Raw genomic sequence first — 17,912 nt, forward strand, 5'->3', positions numbered from 1 at the left:
AACATGGCTTCAATGTAGCATGAATCAAAAGAGCATTTTTATACAAGGGCTTGGTAACAAGAACTAATTCTTATGTTGCCACTGATGTGTAATTTTGCTTAAAAGTGAAGGCAGTCTGTTAGGCGAGAACCCATAGTGCTCCAAATCCTTTTACATTTTAATGGTGAAACAGGGCAGGAGGGACTGCATCTGGTAAAGGAAAAAGAAAGAGCCTCACAGTTCCACTTCTTGGCTGGTCATTTACAAATTTCTGTGAGCAGGAATTTTGTTGTCTTCCTTTTGTTGTCTGATTCCTTAGTGCTCACATCTCCAGCAATGGCAACTGAAATATTTTTAATTGGACTTAAGGTGTATTTAAGAATAATGGAGCTGGGTGTATTTAAGAATAATGGCCTGGTTCACAATCTCTTTTAGTATAATGTTGTTTTCCACATTGTGGCCAGCCCATTTAACTAGAGTTAGGAGAAGAAAAAGGAGATGAGGGTGAAGGGGAGTAGGCAAAGAAAACAAAATCCAGATAATTCTGAGTTTTTTGTTGTGATACTCACAAAACATGAATGAATCAACATTAGTATGAAACATTCAGTTATTTTCAGAAGCTAGGTTTGTTTACTGAATCCTTTAATTCTTTATGCTCTGTGCCCTTTCTGAAATATGCTGCCCAGACTCAGATCCCCTGCTATAACTGAAGGGCACACAGGTCAAGAAGCACAGCACACTGGTCCTCTTTGTGCTTACCCCATCATGAGTTTGGTCTAGAGCAGTTTAGACCAGCTACTGCTAACAACCCCAGGTAGCTCCAACCATACTCATATCTTCCATCTGTGTCTTATGTCAATAACAAGACATGGCAGAGGTGCTAGGAATTGCTATTCTGGTTCTGTACTATTGGCTGATCCTCCTATATTGGGGTGAGCCTGGCTGACTGTCATTGCTTTAGGACTGCTTTCCACTGCTCTCTTTCTTTTAGGTTTCAGCCTTTTTTGCCACTCAGTCAGTTAGGTATCCAGCAAGTTTCAGTCCCCAACAATGGTGTCCTTGTAATCGAATTCTAAATGTTACCTTATGTTTCAACAGCTCTGTTGGCCCTGCTCTTGGAGCTGTTTGAATTTCCTGCCAGTTTTGGGGAGAAATGTTCTGCAATTTTATTTTTAGGATTATGCTCTAGTAGGGGAATTTGAAGCTGTTCTGTGCTCAGGATGAGCAACAGGCTCATGTTGCCAGATGGATGGCAGTACTCTTGCAAGGTTAGATGGGCTTATTCCTGGGCAGAACTTGGTGAATGTTGCCAAAAGAAAATCCATTGAAAGTTTCCATTTGAATTTAAATTATGTTTGCCACAGCTGTGTTCACACTCTTTCTGTGTTTGCTGTCCTTCCAGTAATCCAGTAATCAATTTTTTTCCAACAAATGTTAAGATCACACTAAGTTGTTCTCTCCCTTTAACAGCATAACATCCATGATATTTTTTAAATCTTGGGTCTCCTAACCCTATATTCTATATATAGCCAGAATATAACTCCTTTGTTTACCTCCTCTATTTCCTGCTGCCTACCGGTTGTTCAGGGTATGCTATAGGTCAGTGGTAGATCCATCTTTTCAGGTACTGATAGACCATACATATGATATTTTATTCCAATTCGTAGAACAGTAATATTGGTCAAAAGATAACACCTTCTTCCACGGCTTTATTGAATGTCCTCATTGATGTCTTCTTATGGGTCATCTTTTTTGAGCAGTCACTGAAGACTGTATTCCTTCTCATTCAAAGTATATCCATGTAGAGTGAAATGCTCTTCTTGGAATCAGTCATGAAATTCCAACTCTTATATGATAGAACACAGCCTCTCCAATATATTATTGAGAGTGTATTATTTGTTCAGTCACTCATCATGGCTTACTGAGGCTTGTTTTTCATTCTGGTACTTCTAAGGCTGCCCTACTCATAGTCAGATTTATAACCAGCACCCACTGGTTCATCTATGTAATTTGCCAAAAGTGTCCCTTGCCATTAAGTCTTAATCATATTAACAGTTGTCAAGCAAATGACTGGATTTGATTGTGACTTGGAGGTGAAAACTCATCAGATCCATTATCAGATCCTGAGCTGAAATTGAGTGAGGGTAAATTTTCTTTAAAAATCCCAAAGGTGTTTTCCAATTTTCTGCTGCTGTAATTTATTTATTTATTTTAACAAAATGAATAGGATCCAGAGACCTTATGTATGTTTGCTGTTATACTGATGTTTAGTAGCACAGAAAGAATAAAGACTTCCCACGTAACTATTGCTGTGTTGTGTTCGTACTAGCAGGCACTGCACAATGGACTACCAGATGAGAAACTTTCTGAAAGTCATAGTATCCTCCTCAGTGCTTCCTGAGTGGCCATTTTTGGGGGTCTGAGGATTCCTCAAGCTCTCTATTTTGCATGCAAAGTATCCTCATACAGGAAATTAAATGAAGAGCTCTTCAGATTTGTCAAGTCTTAATGAGTGTTTAAAAATAAATTTTAATAAAGCATTTAAAGCAATGTTTTAATCAGTTGATGTTTACATTCTTTGTCTTAATAGCACACAGATGAAAAAGATCAATGATTATTTTATACTGCAAAGACTATAAAACCTTTAATGGGTGGCATAATCATAAAATCTACGGTTTAAATATGGATGGCTGGTATTAACCTGTTTTTAAAAGCTGCAATTAAAGTGAAACAGAATCACTTAAAGAAATTATTTGATTATTGTGGTCTGAGGAAAAAAAGAGTGAAAAACATTCTAAATTAATTAAAATTTCTGATGATGAGACAAACATATTCACAGGCACTTGCTTGCATCACTAATCTAGATGAATAATTAGTCTTCTGAATTTATCTACAATCAATTCTTTGTTCTTTTATGGACCAATTTTCAAGAACAGGCATGGAAATAAGCATGCATGTTCACCAGAGAAAATTTTTACATTTTGAGCAAAAGCACCCCTTTGACACCTTACACACTATTGTAATTATCTTTGTACAAAATATGCCTTGAAAAGTGTCATTTGAAAATGAGTAATTCACTGATCAATAATATGGTGAAATATATGTTGCAACATTATAAGTAAGGTGGTAATAAAATCTCTCCATAGGTCTTATTAGCATATGCTGAAAACCACTCAGCCCTGGCAAGGAAAAAGTTGTTCAAAAGATCTGTCCTGAACAGAGGAATGTATTTTCCTCACAAATTATGTATAAGCAGTAAACTGGATTCTGAAGCCAGCAGGGAGAGGAAATGGCGAGAGACACAGCTAGGGTTGCCAGGTGTCCGGTTTTGAACCAGACAGTCCAGTATTTGAGCTTTATGTTGAGGAAATAAATTGAGAAAATATAAATGTCCGGCATTTTCTAAATAAGATGTCGTGTAGATTGTGATATAATATCAAGTGTGTCTGGTATTTTTGTTGAAACCATCGGCAACCCTAGACACAGCAAACCTTTATTTCCCCCAAACAAGTGAGAGGAAAAAGCATGGAGCCCCCTGCTCCATCAGTCCCCACCTTTACTTTTTGAATCAACTTTGCTTTGAGGGGTGATCCTTAGAAATATCCATGTCACAGTTTCACTGGACTATGAGAGAGGAGTAGAGAATGTAAAATTCTCTCCTGTTCACAAAAGAAAATGAAGGCAGCAGCACTTTTGGCCACTGAGAGTGATACTGACCAGTCTTGTTTTGTTTTTGTTTTTTTAATCTAATCCAGTACAGTGCAGTTTTTAGACTGAACTGTTTGGTAACTCCAGTTAAAATAGCAAGCCATTGAATGCTAACTTCTTTCAGGTAGGACTGGACAGTTCAGGACTCACATTTTGGGGGAAAATCTGGGATTGGGAGGGTGTTGGGTGCAGCCTTCAAAGGGTAACAAAAGCTGGTTGAAGCCGGTATGTTACTGACAGGCTGCAGGGGTCAGAGATTCTAGACCAGCGCTGAACCTATATAGAAACACATGGGCTATGTCTACACTCGTGGCTTCTTGTGCAAGAACGGCCATTCTTACGCAAGAATCATCAGAGCATCTACACTACCCATCCACTCTTGCACAAGTAAATGTACAGTACGGCATGGTAAGAGACGGCTCCTTGCGCAAGAGCTATGCTGCTTTTTATCAGGCGTCAGCTTTCTTGCGCAGGCGCTCTTGCGCAAGAGGGCAGTGTGGACGTTTGGCAAATGTGTACTTGCACAAGAATTGGCCTCCAGTCAAAAACACAGGTTCCCCCTAGTTGCCCCCCCCCTTAAAGGCACAGGCACGCAGCACAACCATTTGCCACGTGCAGCCCGGGTAGCAGCCAGGAGGAGCAATGGCAGCTGCCCAGCCTCAGCCAGGTCCCTTAGATCCCACTGAGGAGCCACCCCAGAGCACCCAGCAGGCCCACAGGGGCACCAAGCTGCGGGCTCCATGCTGGAGCACTGCTGAGGTGACTGCCCTCCTAGACCTCTGGGGAAAGGAGGAGGCCCTCTGAGACCCCACGTCCAGGAGGAGGTATGCCCAAATCTTCTCCCACATGGCCCAGGTGCTGGCCACACAGGGACACCCAGCCCTGACCCTGGAACAGGTCCAGTCCAAGGTGAAGGACCTTCGCCTCACCTATGTGCAGTCCAGCGAGCATGGGGGCAGAGGAGCCACTGCCTGTCCCCATTACCACCGCCTGCAACGCATCTTGGGAGACAAAAGGGCCAGTTCCCTGCTGGCCCAGGTGGACAAAGCAGTGGCCACTCGAGTGGTCCGACCCAGGGAACCGGAGGAGGAGGAGGAGGAGGTGGCAGAGGACAGCAGCCAGACCCCACCATCCCTGCCCAGCAGCAGTCAGGATGTGTCCCAGGCATCCTCAGAAGCTGGCGAGGGATTGTATGGTGAGTGCAGTAGTTACCATTTGCAAGTATTCCGGAGGCTGGAGATGGGGGGGTGGGGGGGAGTAGCGGCACATGGCACAGCCTGGCCACATGCTGTGCAGAGGCATGCAGCACGTGCAACCTTGTGCAGCTAGGGTTGCCAGGTGTCCAGTTTTGAACTGGACAGTCCAGTCTTTGAGCTTTCTGTTCGGGAAACAAATTGAGAAGATATAAATGAGAAAATATAAATTTCCAATATTTTCTAACTAAGATGTAATACAGACTGTCATATAATGTCAAGTGTGTCCGGTATTTTTGTTGAAACCATCTGGCACCCTACGTGCAGCCAGACCAAGTGGCACAGAGAAGCGGCAGCTAGCTCCAGCACACGCCTGGGACCCCAGGGATTCTGTTTGACTAGACCGGGGGGAGGGGAGGAGTCTGACCAGGAGTAGGCCAGCCCCAGAGTTACAGGCCTGACCCCACACAGCCTAAAGGGTGCTGCACACAGTACACATCCATGGCCACTTCTGCGACACTGTAGCTTCCCCTGGGGAAGGCACAACAGGGCCCCCAAGCACATGCAGCCCCCCTGGGGCTCCTGGCCCACCTTGGGAACCCCCCCACACTGTCCAAGGGGAATTCCTCCTCACCAGTCACACCTGTCCCCGGGCATCATGACGTGCTGGGAGGAGGGCACAGGGCGCCGGAACACCATGGGGAAGGGCTCACTGATCATGTTGCTCTCCTTTGCTTCTCCTGCAGTGGGATCCCCTGCCAGCGAGGGACCTTCCAGCCCCATCCCGCCGGTGCCAAGGATCCAGGGCCCATCGCAGCACTCCCGGGACTGCCACTACCTGCTCCGCCGCCATGTCTGCGCGATTGAGCACATGGAGTGTGCTCTGATGGAGAAGATCCGTGCAGATGCGGAGTGGCAGGAGCGAGTGTGGGGCCAGTACCTGTAGCGCTGTGACCGTGTGTACAGTATCCTGGGCACGATTGCAGACCAAATGGGCCCTATGCAGCAGCGCAATGCTGCCAGGACCCCCACTGCCACCCCAAGCTCTCCCCCCGCTTCTTCCCCTGCCTTGTTCATGCCCCCTCCTGAGGTCCCTCACCCTCAGCACCTCCTGGTGCAGCCTGCCTTGAGCTGGCATGAGGGGTAGAGGCGCCCCCGCCCCCGTGGGGGTGGGAGAGGCCTCCCTTCACATCCATGAGGCCCTCCCAGTTCAGGGCTCCTCCTCGCCCCTCCTCCAAGTTCAGGGTCCCCTCCTCCCCACAGTGCACCCCCTTCCCCGTGTAAATAAAAGTGCCTTATATCAAGCAAGTGCATTTCATTTATTGGGAGGTGAGGGAAGGGTGACGGGAAGGGGTGGTGATGGGAGTGGGAAGTGAGGAAATGGGGGCATCCCTGCGGCCAGATGTGTAGGGGTGGCCTATTGTGGGGCCTGGTCCAGCATCACCCGGAGGGCTTCCCGGAACCGCACCCTATGGTGCTTGGTTGGGGCTGCTGATAGGCCTGGCCTTCACCTGCCATCAACCCCGGGAGGAAGGCCTCACCCTTCCCCTCAATAGCATGCAGCACACAGCATGCTGAGATGACCTCCAGGATGTGCTGCACCCCCATGTCTAGGCGGGTTAGGAAGCACCTGAACCGTGCCTTCAGATGCCCAAAGGCGCACTCCACGGGGTAGCAGGCCCGGTCCAGGTGGGCGTTGAATGTGACCTGGCTGTGGTCCAGTTGGCCGGTGTATGGCCGCATCAGCCAGGCCATCAGGGGGTAGGCCGCATCCCCCAAGATGCAGACCAGCACCTGAGATCCCCAATGGTGAATTCCTGCTGGGGGAAGTAGGTGCCCACCTCCAGCCTGTGGCACAGGCCTGAATGCCTGAAGATGCGAGCGTCGTGGGCCCGGCCGGACCAACCCACATAAATATCCTGGAACCAGCCCTGGTGGTCCACTAGCACCTGGAGAACCACTGAGCAGTAGCCCTTCCAGTTTATGAACCGGGCCGCTCAGTGCTCTCGCGCCCAGATGGGGATGTGGGTCCCATCTATGGCTCCCCCATAGTTCGGGAACCCGAGGCTGGCAAAGCCGGCAATGGTGGTGTCCACGTCACGGGGGTGGATCACCCTCTGAAGCAGCACATCACTGATGGAATGGACGACCTGCAGAGGGGCACATGGGAGCACAGGGATGCATGGAATGAGACACAGTGCGTACATGGGCCCCTGGGGTGTGCTCACCCTCCCTTTGATGGACCCTCCCCCCCGCAGGCTGGGGCCCTCTGCCTCCCGGGATTCCCTCCTCCCACCAGTGGGGCTGTGTTCAGGAGGGACAGCATGATCCCCTGGGTGCGGGACTTACCCGTGCCTCTACAGCCTCCCCCTCCCCGGTCTGGCCCCTTCCCTCCCCCAGGATGAGCCCGTGGTCCCCGGAGGGCCTTACCTGCCAGTCGACCATGCCAATGGTGGACCTGCCCACCCCGAACTGGTTCCTGACGGAGTGGTAGCTGTCCAGGGTGGCCAGTTTCCATACGGCAATCGCGACCCTTTTCTCCACGGGGATGGCGGAGCGCAGGCAGGTGTCCTGCCTCCGGAGTGCAGGGGTGAGCCAGGTGCAGAGCTCATGGAATGTCTCCCTGTGCATCTGGAAGTTTTGTCGCCCCATTGTCCCTGCACCAGGTGCTCCCACCAGTCCCCACTGGTGTCGTAGCTCCAGAGGCGCCTGTCAGTGGTGGGGGGTGGGTGCCTAAGCCCAGCTGCAGCTGTGGTGAGGTCCTGCACGTGCTGCCCAGTCTCCAGCTCCTGCTGGAGCAATGTGGCTCCCTGGTGGAGGAGCTCCATAGCCTCTATAATGGCCATGAGGACGTTGCTGGCTGGGGTCCACCTCCGGCTCCATGGCTGTGAAGGTGGCAGTGACGGTGCCCAGGGGCACTTGCCAGGAACAGAGGTGACAGGTGCTGTTGTGGCTCTCGCTCCCTCGAAAAGGGTGCCTGAGCATACAGCCACAGGGAAACGGCCTTCCAGGAGTCCCTTTAAGTACGTTTCCCAGAGGGTGACCTCTTGACATGGCCAAGTTTCTTCCGGAGACATATTCTTGTGCAAGAGCTTCCTATCAGTGTGGATGCTTTCTTGCGCAAGAGCTCAGCATTCTTACGATGTGGTTCTGGCCAGTGTGGACGTTTGCTTGTGTAAGAGATCTTGCGCAAGTATACGTGTGCAAGATATTCTTGCGCAAGAACCTGCCAGTGTAGACATAGCCCTAAGGTGTAACCTGCATGCTGCTAGACTGTATGTGAAGAGCCCAGGTTGGAAGGAAAAACAGCAAAGCACTGTGAGCATTGAGGGTTATGGGGCAGGTGGTAAAATAGGGTATGTCTACACTACCCTCCTATTTCGAAATATCATTCCACAAGGAGTAACGGTAGTTCGAACTAGGAAGCCTAGTTCGAACTACCCAGTTCGTGCCGCGTGTAGCCGCGCGGCACGGGGTTCAAATGAGCGGGGATTTAAAAATGGTGGCGCCCCACTTATGCAAATGAAGCCTGGGAAATTCAAATCCCGGGCTTCATTTGCAATTGCAGTATGCCTACATTACCCCGCTAGTTCGAACTAGTGGGGTAGTGTAGACATACCCATAATCCCTCATTGGCTTGGATTGCATCCTGGAATCTGACATGTCCATAAAACTAATGTTTTAGAACAGTTACTTCTTTGACTGTATGTATATATTTAGCAATAACATTTGTGCCATTAAGAATTTAGCCTAAACTACATACATTTTAATCCCTGATGACAAATAAATACAGGATTTGCGATTCTTTCTTCTCTTCTCACAATTTTAAACCACAGTGATTTTGGCTGGTAAATGACATGTGGTTAGGAACACATTCATCTCACATCAGGGAATGACTCATGAAATGGAATATTTTTATAGTGTCCGTATTCTGTCTGATTTACTTTATCATCCCATCATTTTCTTAACAAGGAAAGGCAGTCCCCAAAGGTTATATGTGGGACATGTACAGTCATATTGAGATTTTAAATTTAAGATTCTCATGCAACTGCTGTTTTTCTTGGCATCTTGCCTTTGGCTCTGCTAAATGTTTGAAATAATACTGCATAAATAGAGTTAGACACATGAAACTAACAAAAATAATTCATAATTAATTGCACAAAAGACTGTTATATTGTTTTAAAAGATATTCATATTATGCAACAGAAGTGTTAATCATCTTTTTATTATAGCTCAGAAAGCAACAGCGTGTCAACCTAGAATTCAGAGAATCACAAAGGTGGCTTAAAGCTCCCTTTGTGTCACTTGAACAAGAGTCAAAGATTCTTTAAGGACCACAACTGGTGAGGAGCTCGGTTTTTGTGTCTCATCCAAATGATGGAGTCCTGATAACAGAGTGTTCCTAAGATAATATGGGGGCATGTCATTGCTTGCTTAAAGAAAATGTTGGTACCTACCAAATCTCACATACTGCTTCCTCCAGAACCTTGTATTTTCCTTTGATGCTTTCCCTCCAAATACGAATCTGGCTTGACCTTAATTAACTAATGAGATGTCATAAGGTCACAGATTGAGTTGGTGTGACCACAGAAGCGTAAGTTTGCTGATGTCATGGGGAGCTTGAGTTTCCTAATTGTTACCTCATCCCAGACTCTAGATGGTGCCTGAGTGTCTCCAGGACAGGGAGATTCATAGAAAGATTTCCTTTGAGTGACCTGCCTCTGCTTATAGGAGCTCTGGTAAGGAGGATTAGGACCAAGAATGGCGTCCATTTTAAGAGAAGCTTGCAAAGTAGAGGACACTGAGGCTGTGTCCAGACTCAGGGGTTTTTTCGGGAAAAGTAGCCTTTTTCCGAAAAAACTTCACCTGTGTCTAGACTGCAGCCGCGTTCTTTCGAAATTAAATTGAAAGAACGCGGCTTTTCTTTCGACGGTGGTAAACCTAATTCCACGAGGAAGAACGCCTTCTTTCGAAAGTGCTCTTTCGAAAGAAGGCGTTCTTGAAAGCAAACAGGCTTTTTAGAAAGAGAGCATCCAGACTCACTGGGTGCTTTCTTTCGAAAAAGCGGCTTGCTTTTTCAAAATTCCGCGTGCAGTCTAGACGCTCTCTTTCGAAAGAGGCTCTTTCGAAAGTATCTTTCGAAAGAGCCTCTTTCGAAAGAGGCTTGCAGTCTAGACATAGCCTGAGATGCTGCGGAGGGAAGCTGGAAAGATGAACTGTGCTGTGCCTGCATCAGCAGCATAAAGTCCCACTCCCTGACTTTGACACTAGGTTGCAGCATTAAGGGGGAATTCGTACAAGAGGACCCTGCTGGTTCGTTCATAGTTCATAGTTTTGAGATATTAGCTATGTAATGGTTTCAGAGAGGTATTTGTATTAGTCTGTTTCAGGAAAAACAACAAGAAGTTCAGTGGCATTTTAAAGACTAACAAATTTATTAGGGTATTAGAGCAAAATTTTTCATGAGCAACAACTCACTTCCTCAGATGTGAAAGAGAAAGATAGTTAGATATCGGTGCTAATTAAATAATTAATGTAATGATTTAGTTAGCACTGATGTCACAGTCTTTCTTTCTTTCTTTCTTTCTTTCTTTCTTTCTTTCTTTCTTTCTTTCTTTCTTTCTTTCTTTCTTTCTTTCTTTCTTTCTTTCTTTCTTTCTTCATCTAAGAAAGTGAGTTGTAACTCACAAAAGCTTATGCTCTAATAAATACCCTAATACATTTGTTAGTCTTCAAAGTGCCACTGGACTTCTTGTTATTTTAGCTATGCAATATTTGTTATACATCTGGTTTAATGTTATGATCTTAACTGCAAGCTTTTTTTGTCCCACAGTGCCTAAACTTTGCTGCTAAATGTGCCACCTCATTTCAAAAAGAGTCTTGTCTACTGAGCCTTATGGTTTCTGTATCTTCTTTATGGGTTCTGCGTCTCTTCTGTATCTTCTTATTGTTCCAGAAATTTCCAGGTGGAGGCACAAGACACTAGTTTGTCACCAAACATGGGGACCTATTAAGCCAAAGCTGCCGCTTTACCCCTTATCATGTCATGCCAACACATTTGAAAGGTTACTACTGTGGAGACATTTATAGCAAAGCCAGCTGAGTACATCTTCCAAAGAAACAGGTCAGGTGCCATTTATAAGAAGTTGTCACTTGTCACAACCATGGGGTAATAAATAAATAAATTCTGGAATCAATAATTTGGAGTTATAAGTTGCAATTAATTGTGGGGTTGTGGGAACTGAGCAGATGGCTATGCCTTTTTTCAGTGCTATATTACAAGAACCGATCACTTCACATCAGTGAATGATAGCCCGGTAATTCAGTTACCTATAGAAATTGGCACACTCTGTTGCTTCCAAGGAAAGACAGATGCAAACAATTTTGAAAAATCTCTTTGAGGAAAGACTGGAGGCAGTGAGCAGGTGTGGGCTTGTGATGCCCTAGACAAATAGAGGGAGGTCATCACTCATAAATCGCAAGCTTTGAACTGAGACTTGCTATAGCAAATAAGTCTAAGCATTGTTCTTAACAATGGGCACATGCAGGGTGCAATGTTTTTGTGATTGTAGGGAATAGGTAAAGGGATGTCGATACTCTCTTTCTGGCTTGCATTTTGTGTTTGAAATGTACTGATTTGCTAATGGAACCAAACTGTTACATTGTGGGTGTTGCTAGGACTCTGTCTGACAAAGAGAAAAGCAAAGGAGACTTGTCAAATCTAATCCTAGCAGTGCCCTCCAGGACTGCAGCATCAGCACAGGAAATAGCATTAGCTGCTGTTTGTGTTCGGAAGTAACATGAGGTATCTGGAGAAGTAGTGGTGACACTGAGAATGGCACTAAAGAAAAGGCCATGGGATAGAGGATAGAGAGAGCCTAGAAGAAAGAGGAAAGGAAAATGAGGCCTTGGATTCGGGATATTTCTAGGTGCAATGGGCAACTGAGTCTTTTTCATCTCAGTGGGCCGCAAGATTGTTGTAACCAGACGGTTTCCCAGAATAGGGTAGTTTTGCTAGCTGCACTTACGTACCTAGAACTTGTGGGCTGTGCTGATTGAACCATAGAAGCGCTTTGATTGAATGCAGAGGGAATGCACCACACTCACAGTCAATGTTGTGTGCAGTCAGCATGCACATCATTTCACATGCCCTTGCTTTACATGTGTGTCATTTTAGCAATACCCATCTGGAAAAAAAATGACATGGCCGGAGGGTAACGAAATCTGGCAACCCTGCGCATGAGCAAAGGTAATCAAAATGTCTCATGGACATTAGAACACTAATAGGCCTCACGTGGCCCTCAGGTCCCAGGTTGCCCACCACTGTTCTAAGTCTTTATACTCAGAGGTTGCTCTTATTGGGATTTTTAAATTGCTATCTTTGTTGGATGCACTTACTCAGTAAAACAGTGAGGGAAAAGACAGAGTGTTTTCAACTTCTTTCACTATTATAAAACTTTTACATTTTCAGAAAATTGTTTTACATAAAAAATTAAAATGTTATGCTTTTAATTTCACTACAAATATTATAATCTGATTTGTTTGGAAACTACTTCCTCTCACTACCTACCCACCGCCTTCCATCCACCTTCTCTCTCTGTTGATGTATTCTCTTTTTACTGCAGTTGTCTGCTTGCAATACAAATATGATTTTCATCCTAATTTGCAAAAAGAAAAATAGGAAATTATCCCACTTCATGTTGAAAGCATGTCTCAAGCTGCATTGAAACAAGTACTGATGCAGAAATAGTTCATGCCTTTAAAAGGGAGTCACTGTTATGAAAAGAACAGAAAATTCTGCTCCAGTGTGGCAAATCTCACCTGGTGTAAATTGTCAGCTCAGGATGTGCCCCGAGAAAAGCCTACCAAATGAAAGAGTTGCCCTTAAGTTGCCACAACGAGAGAGGCCTGAACTCTCAATGTTAAATGTCTCTACCTTAGATGAAAGGAAGCAAGAAATAAAAATTAAATCTCCCTCAGAGAATGCAGTGTGCATGTTTCTCCTTGGTCATTCCAAAAAATGCTTAGAGTGTTTTCAGATAGGCTGAGTTCACAGGAATGTAAAGGCAATAGTGCTAAAAAAGTGGCCATTTCAAGTGACACATGGTTACACCAAAGCTGTGAATCTGAGATGTTATTTTATTGTTTCTACCCTAAGGTGCAGTTTAGTAGAAAATGTTTTTATTGCATTTAGAAATATTTCCCATTGCTGTTACTTTGCAAAATATTGGAACTTTTTGAAAAGCCTTAATGCACTCAATTTCCTTTTAAGGGCTGCTTTGATGGGGATTCATTTGTCACATAAATTGGTGGTGACCCTGAGGGTGGAGAGTTTTGTATATGCAATGCTAAATTTAGTGTCCCATGAGTAATTCAGATGAGAGTATTTTAAAAAAAAGCTGTATGGTTAATGCCTTTTTATCCTCAGTCACACCTTGTACATATATTAGCATTTCATTTAAAAATATAATGAAGGAAGATCCAATTATTTTTGATCAAACATCTATTTTTTTCTGACTTGAAAGTGATATACGCTTACCAATTGATAGCTCAAAAGCACAGAAATATAGCACAGACTTTAAAGGTTCTGAGTGTTTAGTTAGGTAAGTGATTTGATTACCTTAGATAAAAAATCATACCATATACTTAATCTCATTTATTTTCTTGCCCCCTCCCCCAAAGATGTTGGACTGTAGTTAAGCCATTACTTAAATGTGCCCATATGTGAAGCATGAAACACCAGAAAATAGGGGCTATAAAGAAGAATCTCAGGTTTACTAATGAAAGGAGCACTTAAAATACATTTAAGTTTCCTATACGCAACATTAATTAATTATTAATGCAAAATGCTCCTTGATGTTCATTGCAAATATTAGTTTTAGGAATTGTCCCACTTGATTTTTTTCTCCTTTTTTACAAGACTTCAGAGTTATTTTGTCCAACCTTCTCAGCCATTGTTCTTTCTATATTTTAAATGGCCACAGAAAAAATAGGATTAGCCCCAACATCCATTTCTGAGTCCAGGGATCTCTTTCTTATACATTTTTACAGCATTATAACACCATTTACTTCTGTTTAAATACTCTGGATTCTTCCAAGTGTGGGATGAGACTCAGATTCTGGATATTTAAACAGAATTAAAAGTTATGCAAGTCAGGAAGCATATTCTTATTAGTGAATGATCCTTAAAGGGCTTGGTGCTTCCATTTGGACAGTTTCCAACCCTGAAATAAGCTCAATGAAGGCAGACACAGAAGTCAATGGGACTCCATCCAGATAAAGGAGGTCTGTCTTTACAGAGCTAATGGCAGGAGCGGGGATATAGTTTGGATACTATCTAAAGATGACCCAAATCTTTAGTTAATAAACAGACCTGTGAATCTAATATGCATGTGGCTTCTTGTGAGATTTCCAGTATTTTTTTTTCTGAATCAGATATACTACAAGAATAGCTTTTTGTATGTTATTTTTCCTCTAGGCTTTTTCATGTGTTATTTTTCCTCAGGAAGTTCTGGGAGATGTAGAAGCAAAGAGAATCTTTGAAGTTACTTCACGATTCAGTAAGGTAGAAAATTCATGTTGGACCTTCTTTTATTTGAACCAGTTCATCTATCACTAATTCCGAGGCACAGAAGTAATTTGTAAAATGCAATGCTGATCTACATTGCTCATGTCCTCATAGTTGTATCATTTTGGCACAGCTTAATAAGTACATAAAACAAGCCCTTGTTTTAATTTTCCTTCATCAATGATTATTGGATGAATTGCCTTTTTTCTAATAAATTATAAAGAATGTGAAATACATTTAGTAGAACTTCTCATGAGAGCTGGATGACATTTTTGGACATTTTAAGTGTATTCACTGAAAAATGCACTTTTGAGCTGACCACAACTATTCCCAAATTTGACACATATTGGTTTAATGATTCCTAAGTTACACTGTCGCCTGACTTCTACAGTGTGGCATACATACCTATCCCAATTAAAATTTGCAAAACAGCGTTTTTGAGCTGCTATGCATATAATAATCATTTTTAAAATTGACATACCCACTTAAAAATGAAGGGCAAGACATGATCCAAAACCTGACATCGTTGCTTCAACTGAATCCAAATGAGAACATCACCTCAGTTGTCCATCTCTAGTTCAGGCCTTCTAAAGTATTTGGATAAATGTTGAAAGTTTTGGCTCTTAGTTGAACTTAATCCAGGCTGCTTCAGTCCAACTATTTATAGTATCTGCCCTTCCTAGCAAATTTAAAACACTTCTCACCCTGAACCTATCCTTATCTCTTGTGCTCAGATACTCCCCAGAAGGATGTCTCCTCTGATAACTGAGTTTTCCCCAAACCTGATTGCTGTTCCTGTCTGGCTTTGTCACCATCACCTGCAGCCAAGCTCTTGGCTTCCTTTGATGCAGGTGAGAAGCCTTAGTGGCCAGTCTGGATAACTTCTGAATGAGATCTGCAGTCCTTTATTAGTACATAATTCTAATGATCTTAGCGATCAGTCAAAGCATGAAAACAGTAAATTAAATCGTAAATACAAAGGGCCTCATCCAGAGCCCAATGAGGGTAAGTTGACTTCAGTACCCTTTTGATTAGGCATATTTGTATGTAGGCAATACTAATACAAATTGAACATGATGGTTTAAAAATTGTAATAATATATTTTGTGTCATACCAGTGCTTAACTGTAGGGGAAAATAGGTAGTTAAGATGAGTAGTCCCTGCTGCTGGTAGAAAAATATAGCAGAAGCAAGTTTTTTGAAATCTTGAGAAAGGATATTAAAATTTCAAATGTCTTTGCCTAAAGTTAGGTATCTATAGTAACTGAATGACCTTGTTATTATAGGGAGTTGCTAGCAAAAATCAGTGCTCAAAATCAGAACAGTTATTTCGGTACCTAAACATGGACCTACCTGCCTAACTTAAAACAATCAAAGTTTGAAAAAACAAACAAACATCAGAACTTTGTGCTTTTCTTCTTCCTCAAATCATCTCTGGACCAAGTTAAAGTTGCGTTGGAATATCAGACTATCAGCTCTGTGGTGTTGTGCATGGAAATGATAGATACTGAAACTGCCTTCATGGAAGTGCAGCTGACTCTACTGGATTCCAGACTCCTTCTCTGGGTGAAGGAGTATTTCAGGGTAGCTATCAAGACTGTAATCTAGGGCCATCAACTTTGATTCTGCATCAGCTACTAGCGCACCCCAGTGGGACATTTCTTTTTACACTGGGGCCCACAGGTGAGGCAAATATGACAAAAGGGAGAGGTTGGCACTTCTCAGTTAAACACATGGCACACACACAAAAAAACCCTGGGCCTGTTATTAGGATTCTGCTCTGGAACTGGCCATCACTATATGTAAAGAAGATTTACTGGTAGGACTGTGCCCAGCCTGAATGCTCACAAATTTCAGATTCACAGGAAGGGCAAGATCAAAGTTGGGAGGTTCTGGCTGAGGGCTCTTGTTTTCAAAGCTCTTTTGTTAAGAAATTCCTTTGCTTAGCCTGTGCTTCCTGCCTTCGTGCCATATTTTCCCTACAAGTTAAACTAGAAGACCAGAGTGTGCACAGTTTCTGTACAGCTCTGGTACTGTACATGACTGGGAAAGGTCAGGGCAGTCTAAGAAGATCTCAGAGATTGATTCTGGGGTCCAGAGCAGCTATTCGGTGGCACACAAGGATGGGTATCAGACGAGAGGGTTGAGACAGCGTGTCTTATGTCCGAAGTATAGAGAAACAATGAGTAGACTCCAGATTTAGTTGGGTTAGAAGCATGTGGCAACACTAGTAACAGACTGATATCTGTAAACGGTGCTGGGCCAAGTTGTAAAAATAATATGAGTAGGACTGAAACTTGTATGAGAATTGCTGTTTTTAATTAAACCTTGACATCATTCTCTGTGGGGTATTTACAAATTGCCTTCCCATCCCAAAGCAGCAGCACTTTTCAATAAATTGAAGTTTTATGTCAGCTTCAAATTAAGGAGTAGTCACTTCCAGGAGTGTGGTGCCTTGAAGGCGAAAAACTCTGAATACCGTTTATACACAGTACTTCAAACTTCACACATTTATTTGAGTAGACCATATGGCTGTTGCATGATTCAATTAGATAGTGGGAAATTCAGTATTGGAAAGTTCACACTGAGGAAGGAGAAGGTCACAGTTAGAGCTCGGAGACAGCTTTGAGTTCTGCGTACTGAAACATCTGCTGCTGCTGCAAAATGGTCTTTTTGGAAAAGTTCAGGAAAAGCAGCCCCCTTGAGCTATTTTCTCTGTAATTTGATGTAATTTGTATTTAAATTGAGCAAATTTGCCTTTTTTCAGTAGAAAATTACAACAGACAAAAGAAATTCTAAAAGGAAGATGCCACCTAGGAAAACAAAAGCTACCACTTGTATGTATGTGTGTATTTGGTAGGGCCTAATATGATTTTTTCATAGGGAGTCTAGCACAGTGCTTTTCTTTTAAAAAGTGTGCATTTTCCAAAAGTCACTGCACAGTGGATGCAGGGTAGCATCATTTTCCTGCCTGTGTAACTCTAGCCTCTCAGTTACGTCTCTGTTGCAACTGTTTAAATGTTGAATTTGTATAGTGACCTCTTGTATCTATGTTATGTACTTCATTGAAGGTGCCTATAATGCAAAAATTAGACTAAAATTAGTGGAGAGAGAAACTCGCCAATTCCTTTATCTTTTGTTATTGTATTTCACAATTCAGGACTTCCTGAATTCACATACTCTTGTCATTTGTAATTTTTTCCAAACATTTGATATAAATTTGGCATGAAGCTAGTAAATGTTACGTAAGCTCTCTGAGGTCAAGATAAACTAACAGTACATGTACTTAGAGAGACAAAGTGGGTAAGGTAATCTCTTTCATTGGACCAACATAAGTTGGTCCAATGAAAGATATTACCACACTCACCTGTCTCTCTAATGTCCTGGCACCAACACTGCTACCATAACACTGCATACAGTATGTATACTTAACAATTCACAAATATTAACATCCGCACATATCCT

At 43.4% G+C, this 17,912-nt stretch overlaps 1 protein-coding gene across 6 annotated transcripts in view; it reads left to right on the top strand.

Moving 5' to 3' along the window:
- Window positions 1-17,912, top strand: part of ZNF385D (zinc finger protein 385D) — a 653,382-nt gene that overhangs the window by 468,525 nt on the left and 166,945 nt on the right. For 3 of the 6 annotated variants that reach the window (XM_075922065.1, XM_006134331.4, XM_006134330.4), the window contains 2 exons: window positions 14,386-14,445; window positions 15,183-15,299. The exons of 2 other annotated variants lie outside the window; for them this stretch is intronic. In XM_075922065.1, the coding sequence (XP_075778180.1) occupies window positions 14,386-14,445; window positions 15,183-15,299 (177 nt within the window). The remainder of the gene's footprint in view (window positions 1-14,385; window positions 14,446-15,182; window positions 15,300-17,912) is intronic. One more of the 6 variants, XM_014579132.3, reaches the window with a different exon arrangement.

This window comes from Pelodiscus sinensis, chromosome 2 (genome assembly GCF_049634645.1).
Source record: "Pelodiscus sinensis isolate JC-2024 chromosome 2, ASM4963464v1, whole genome shotgun sequence".
Taxonomy (NCBI): Eukaryota; Metazoa; Chordata; order Testudines; family Trionychidae; genus Pelodiscus; species Pelodiscus sinensis.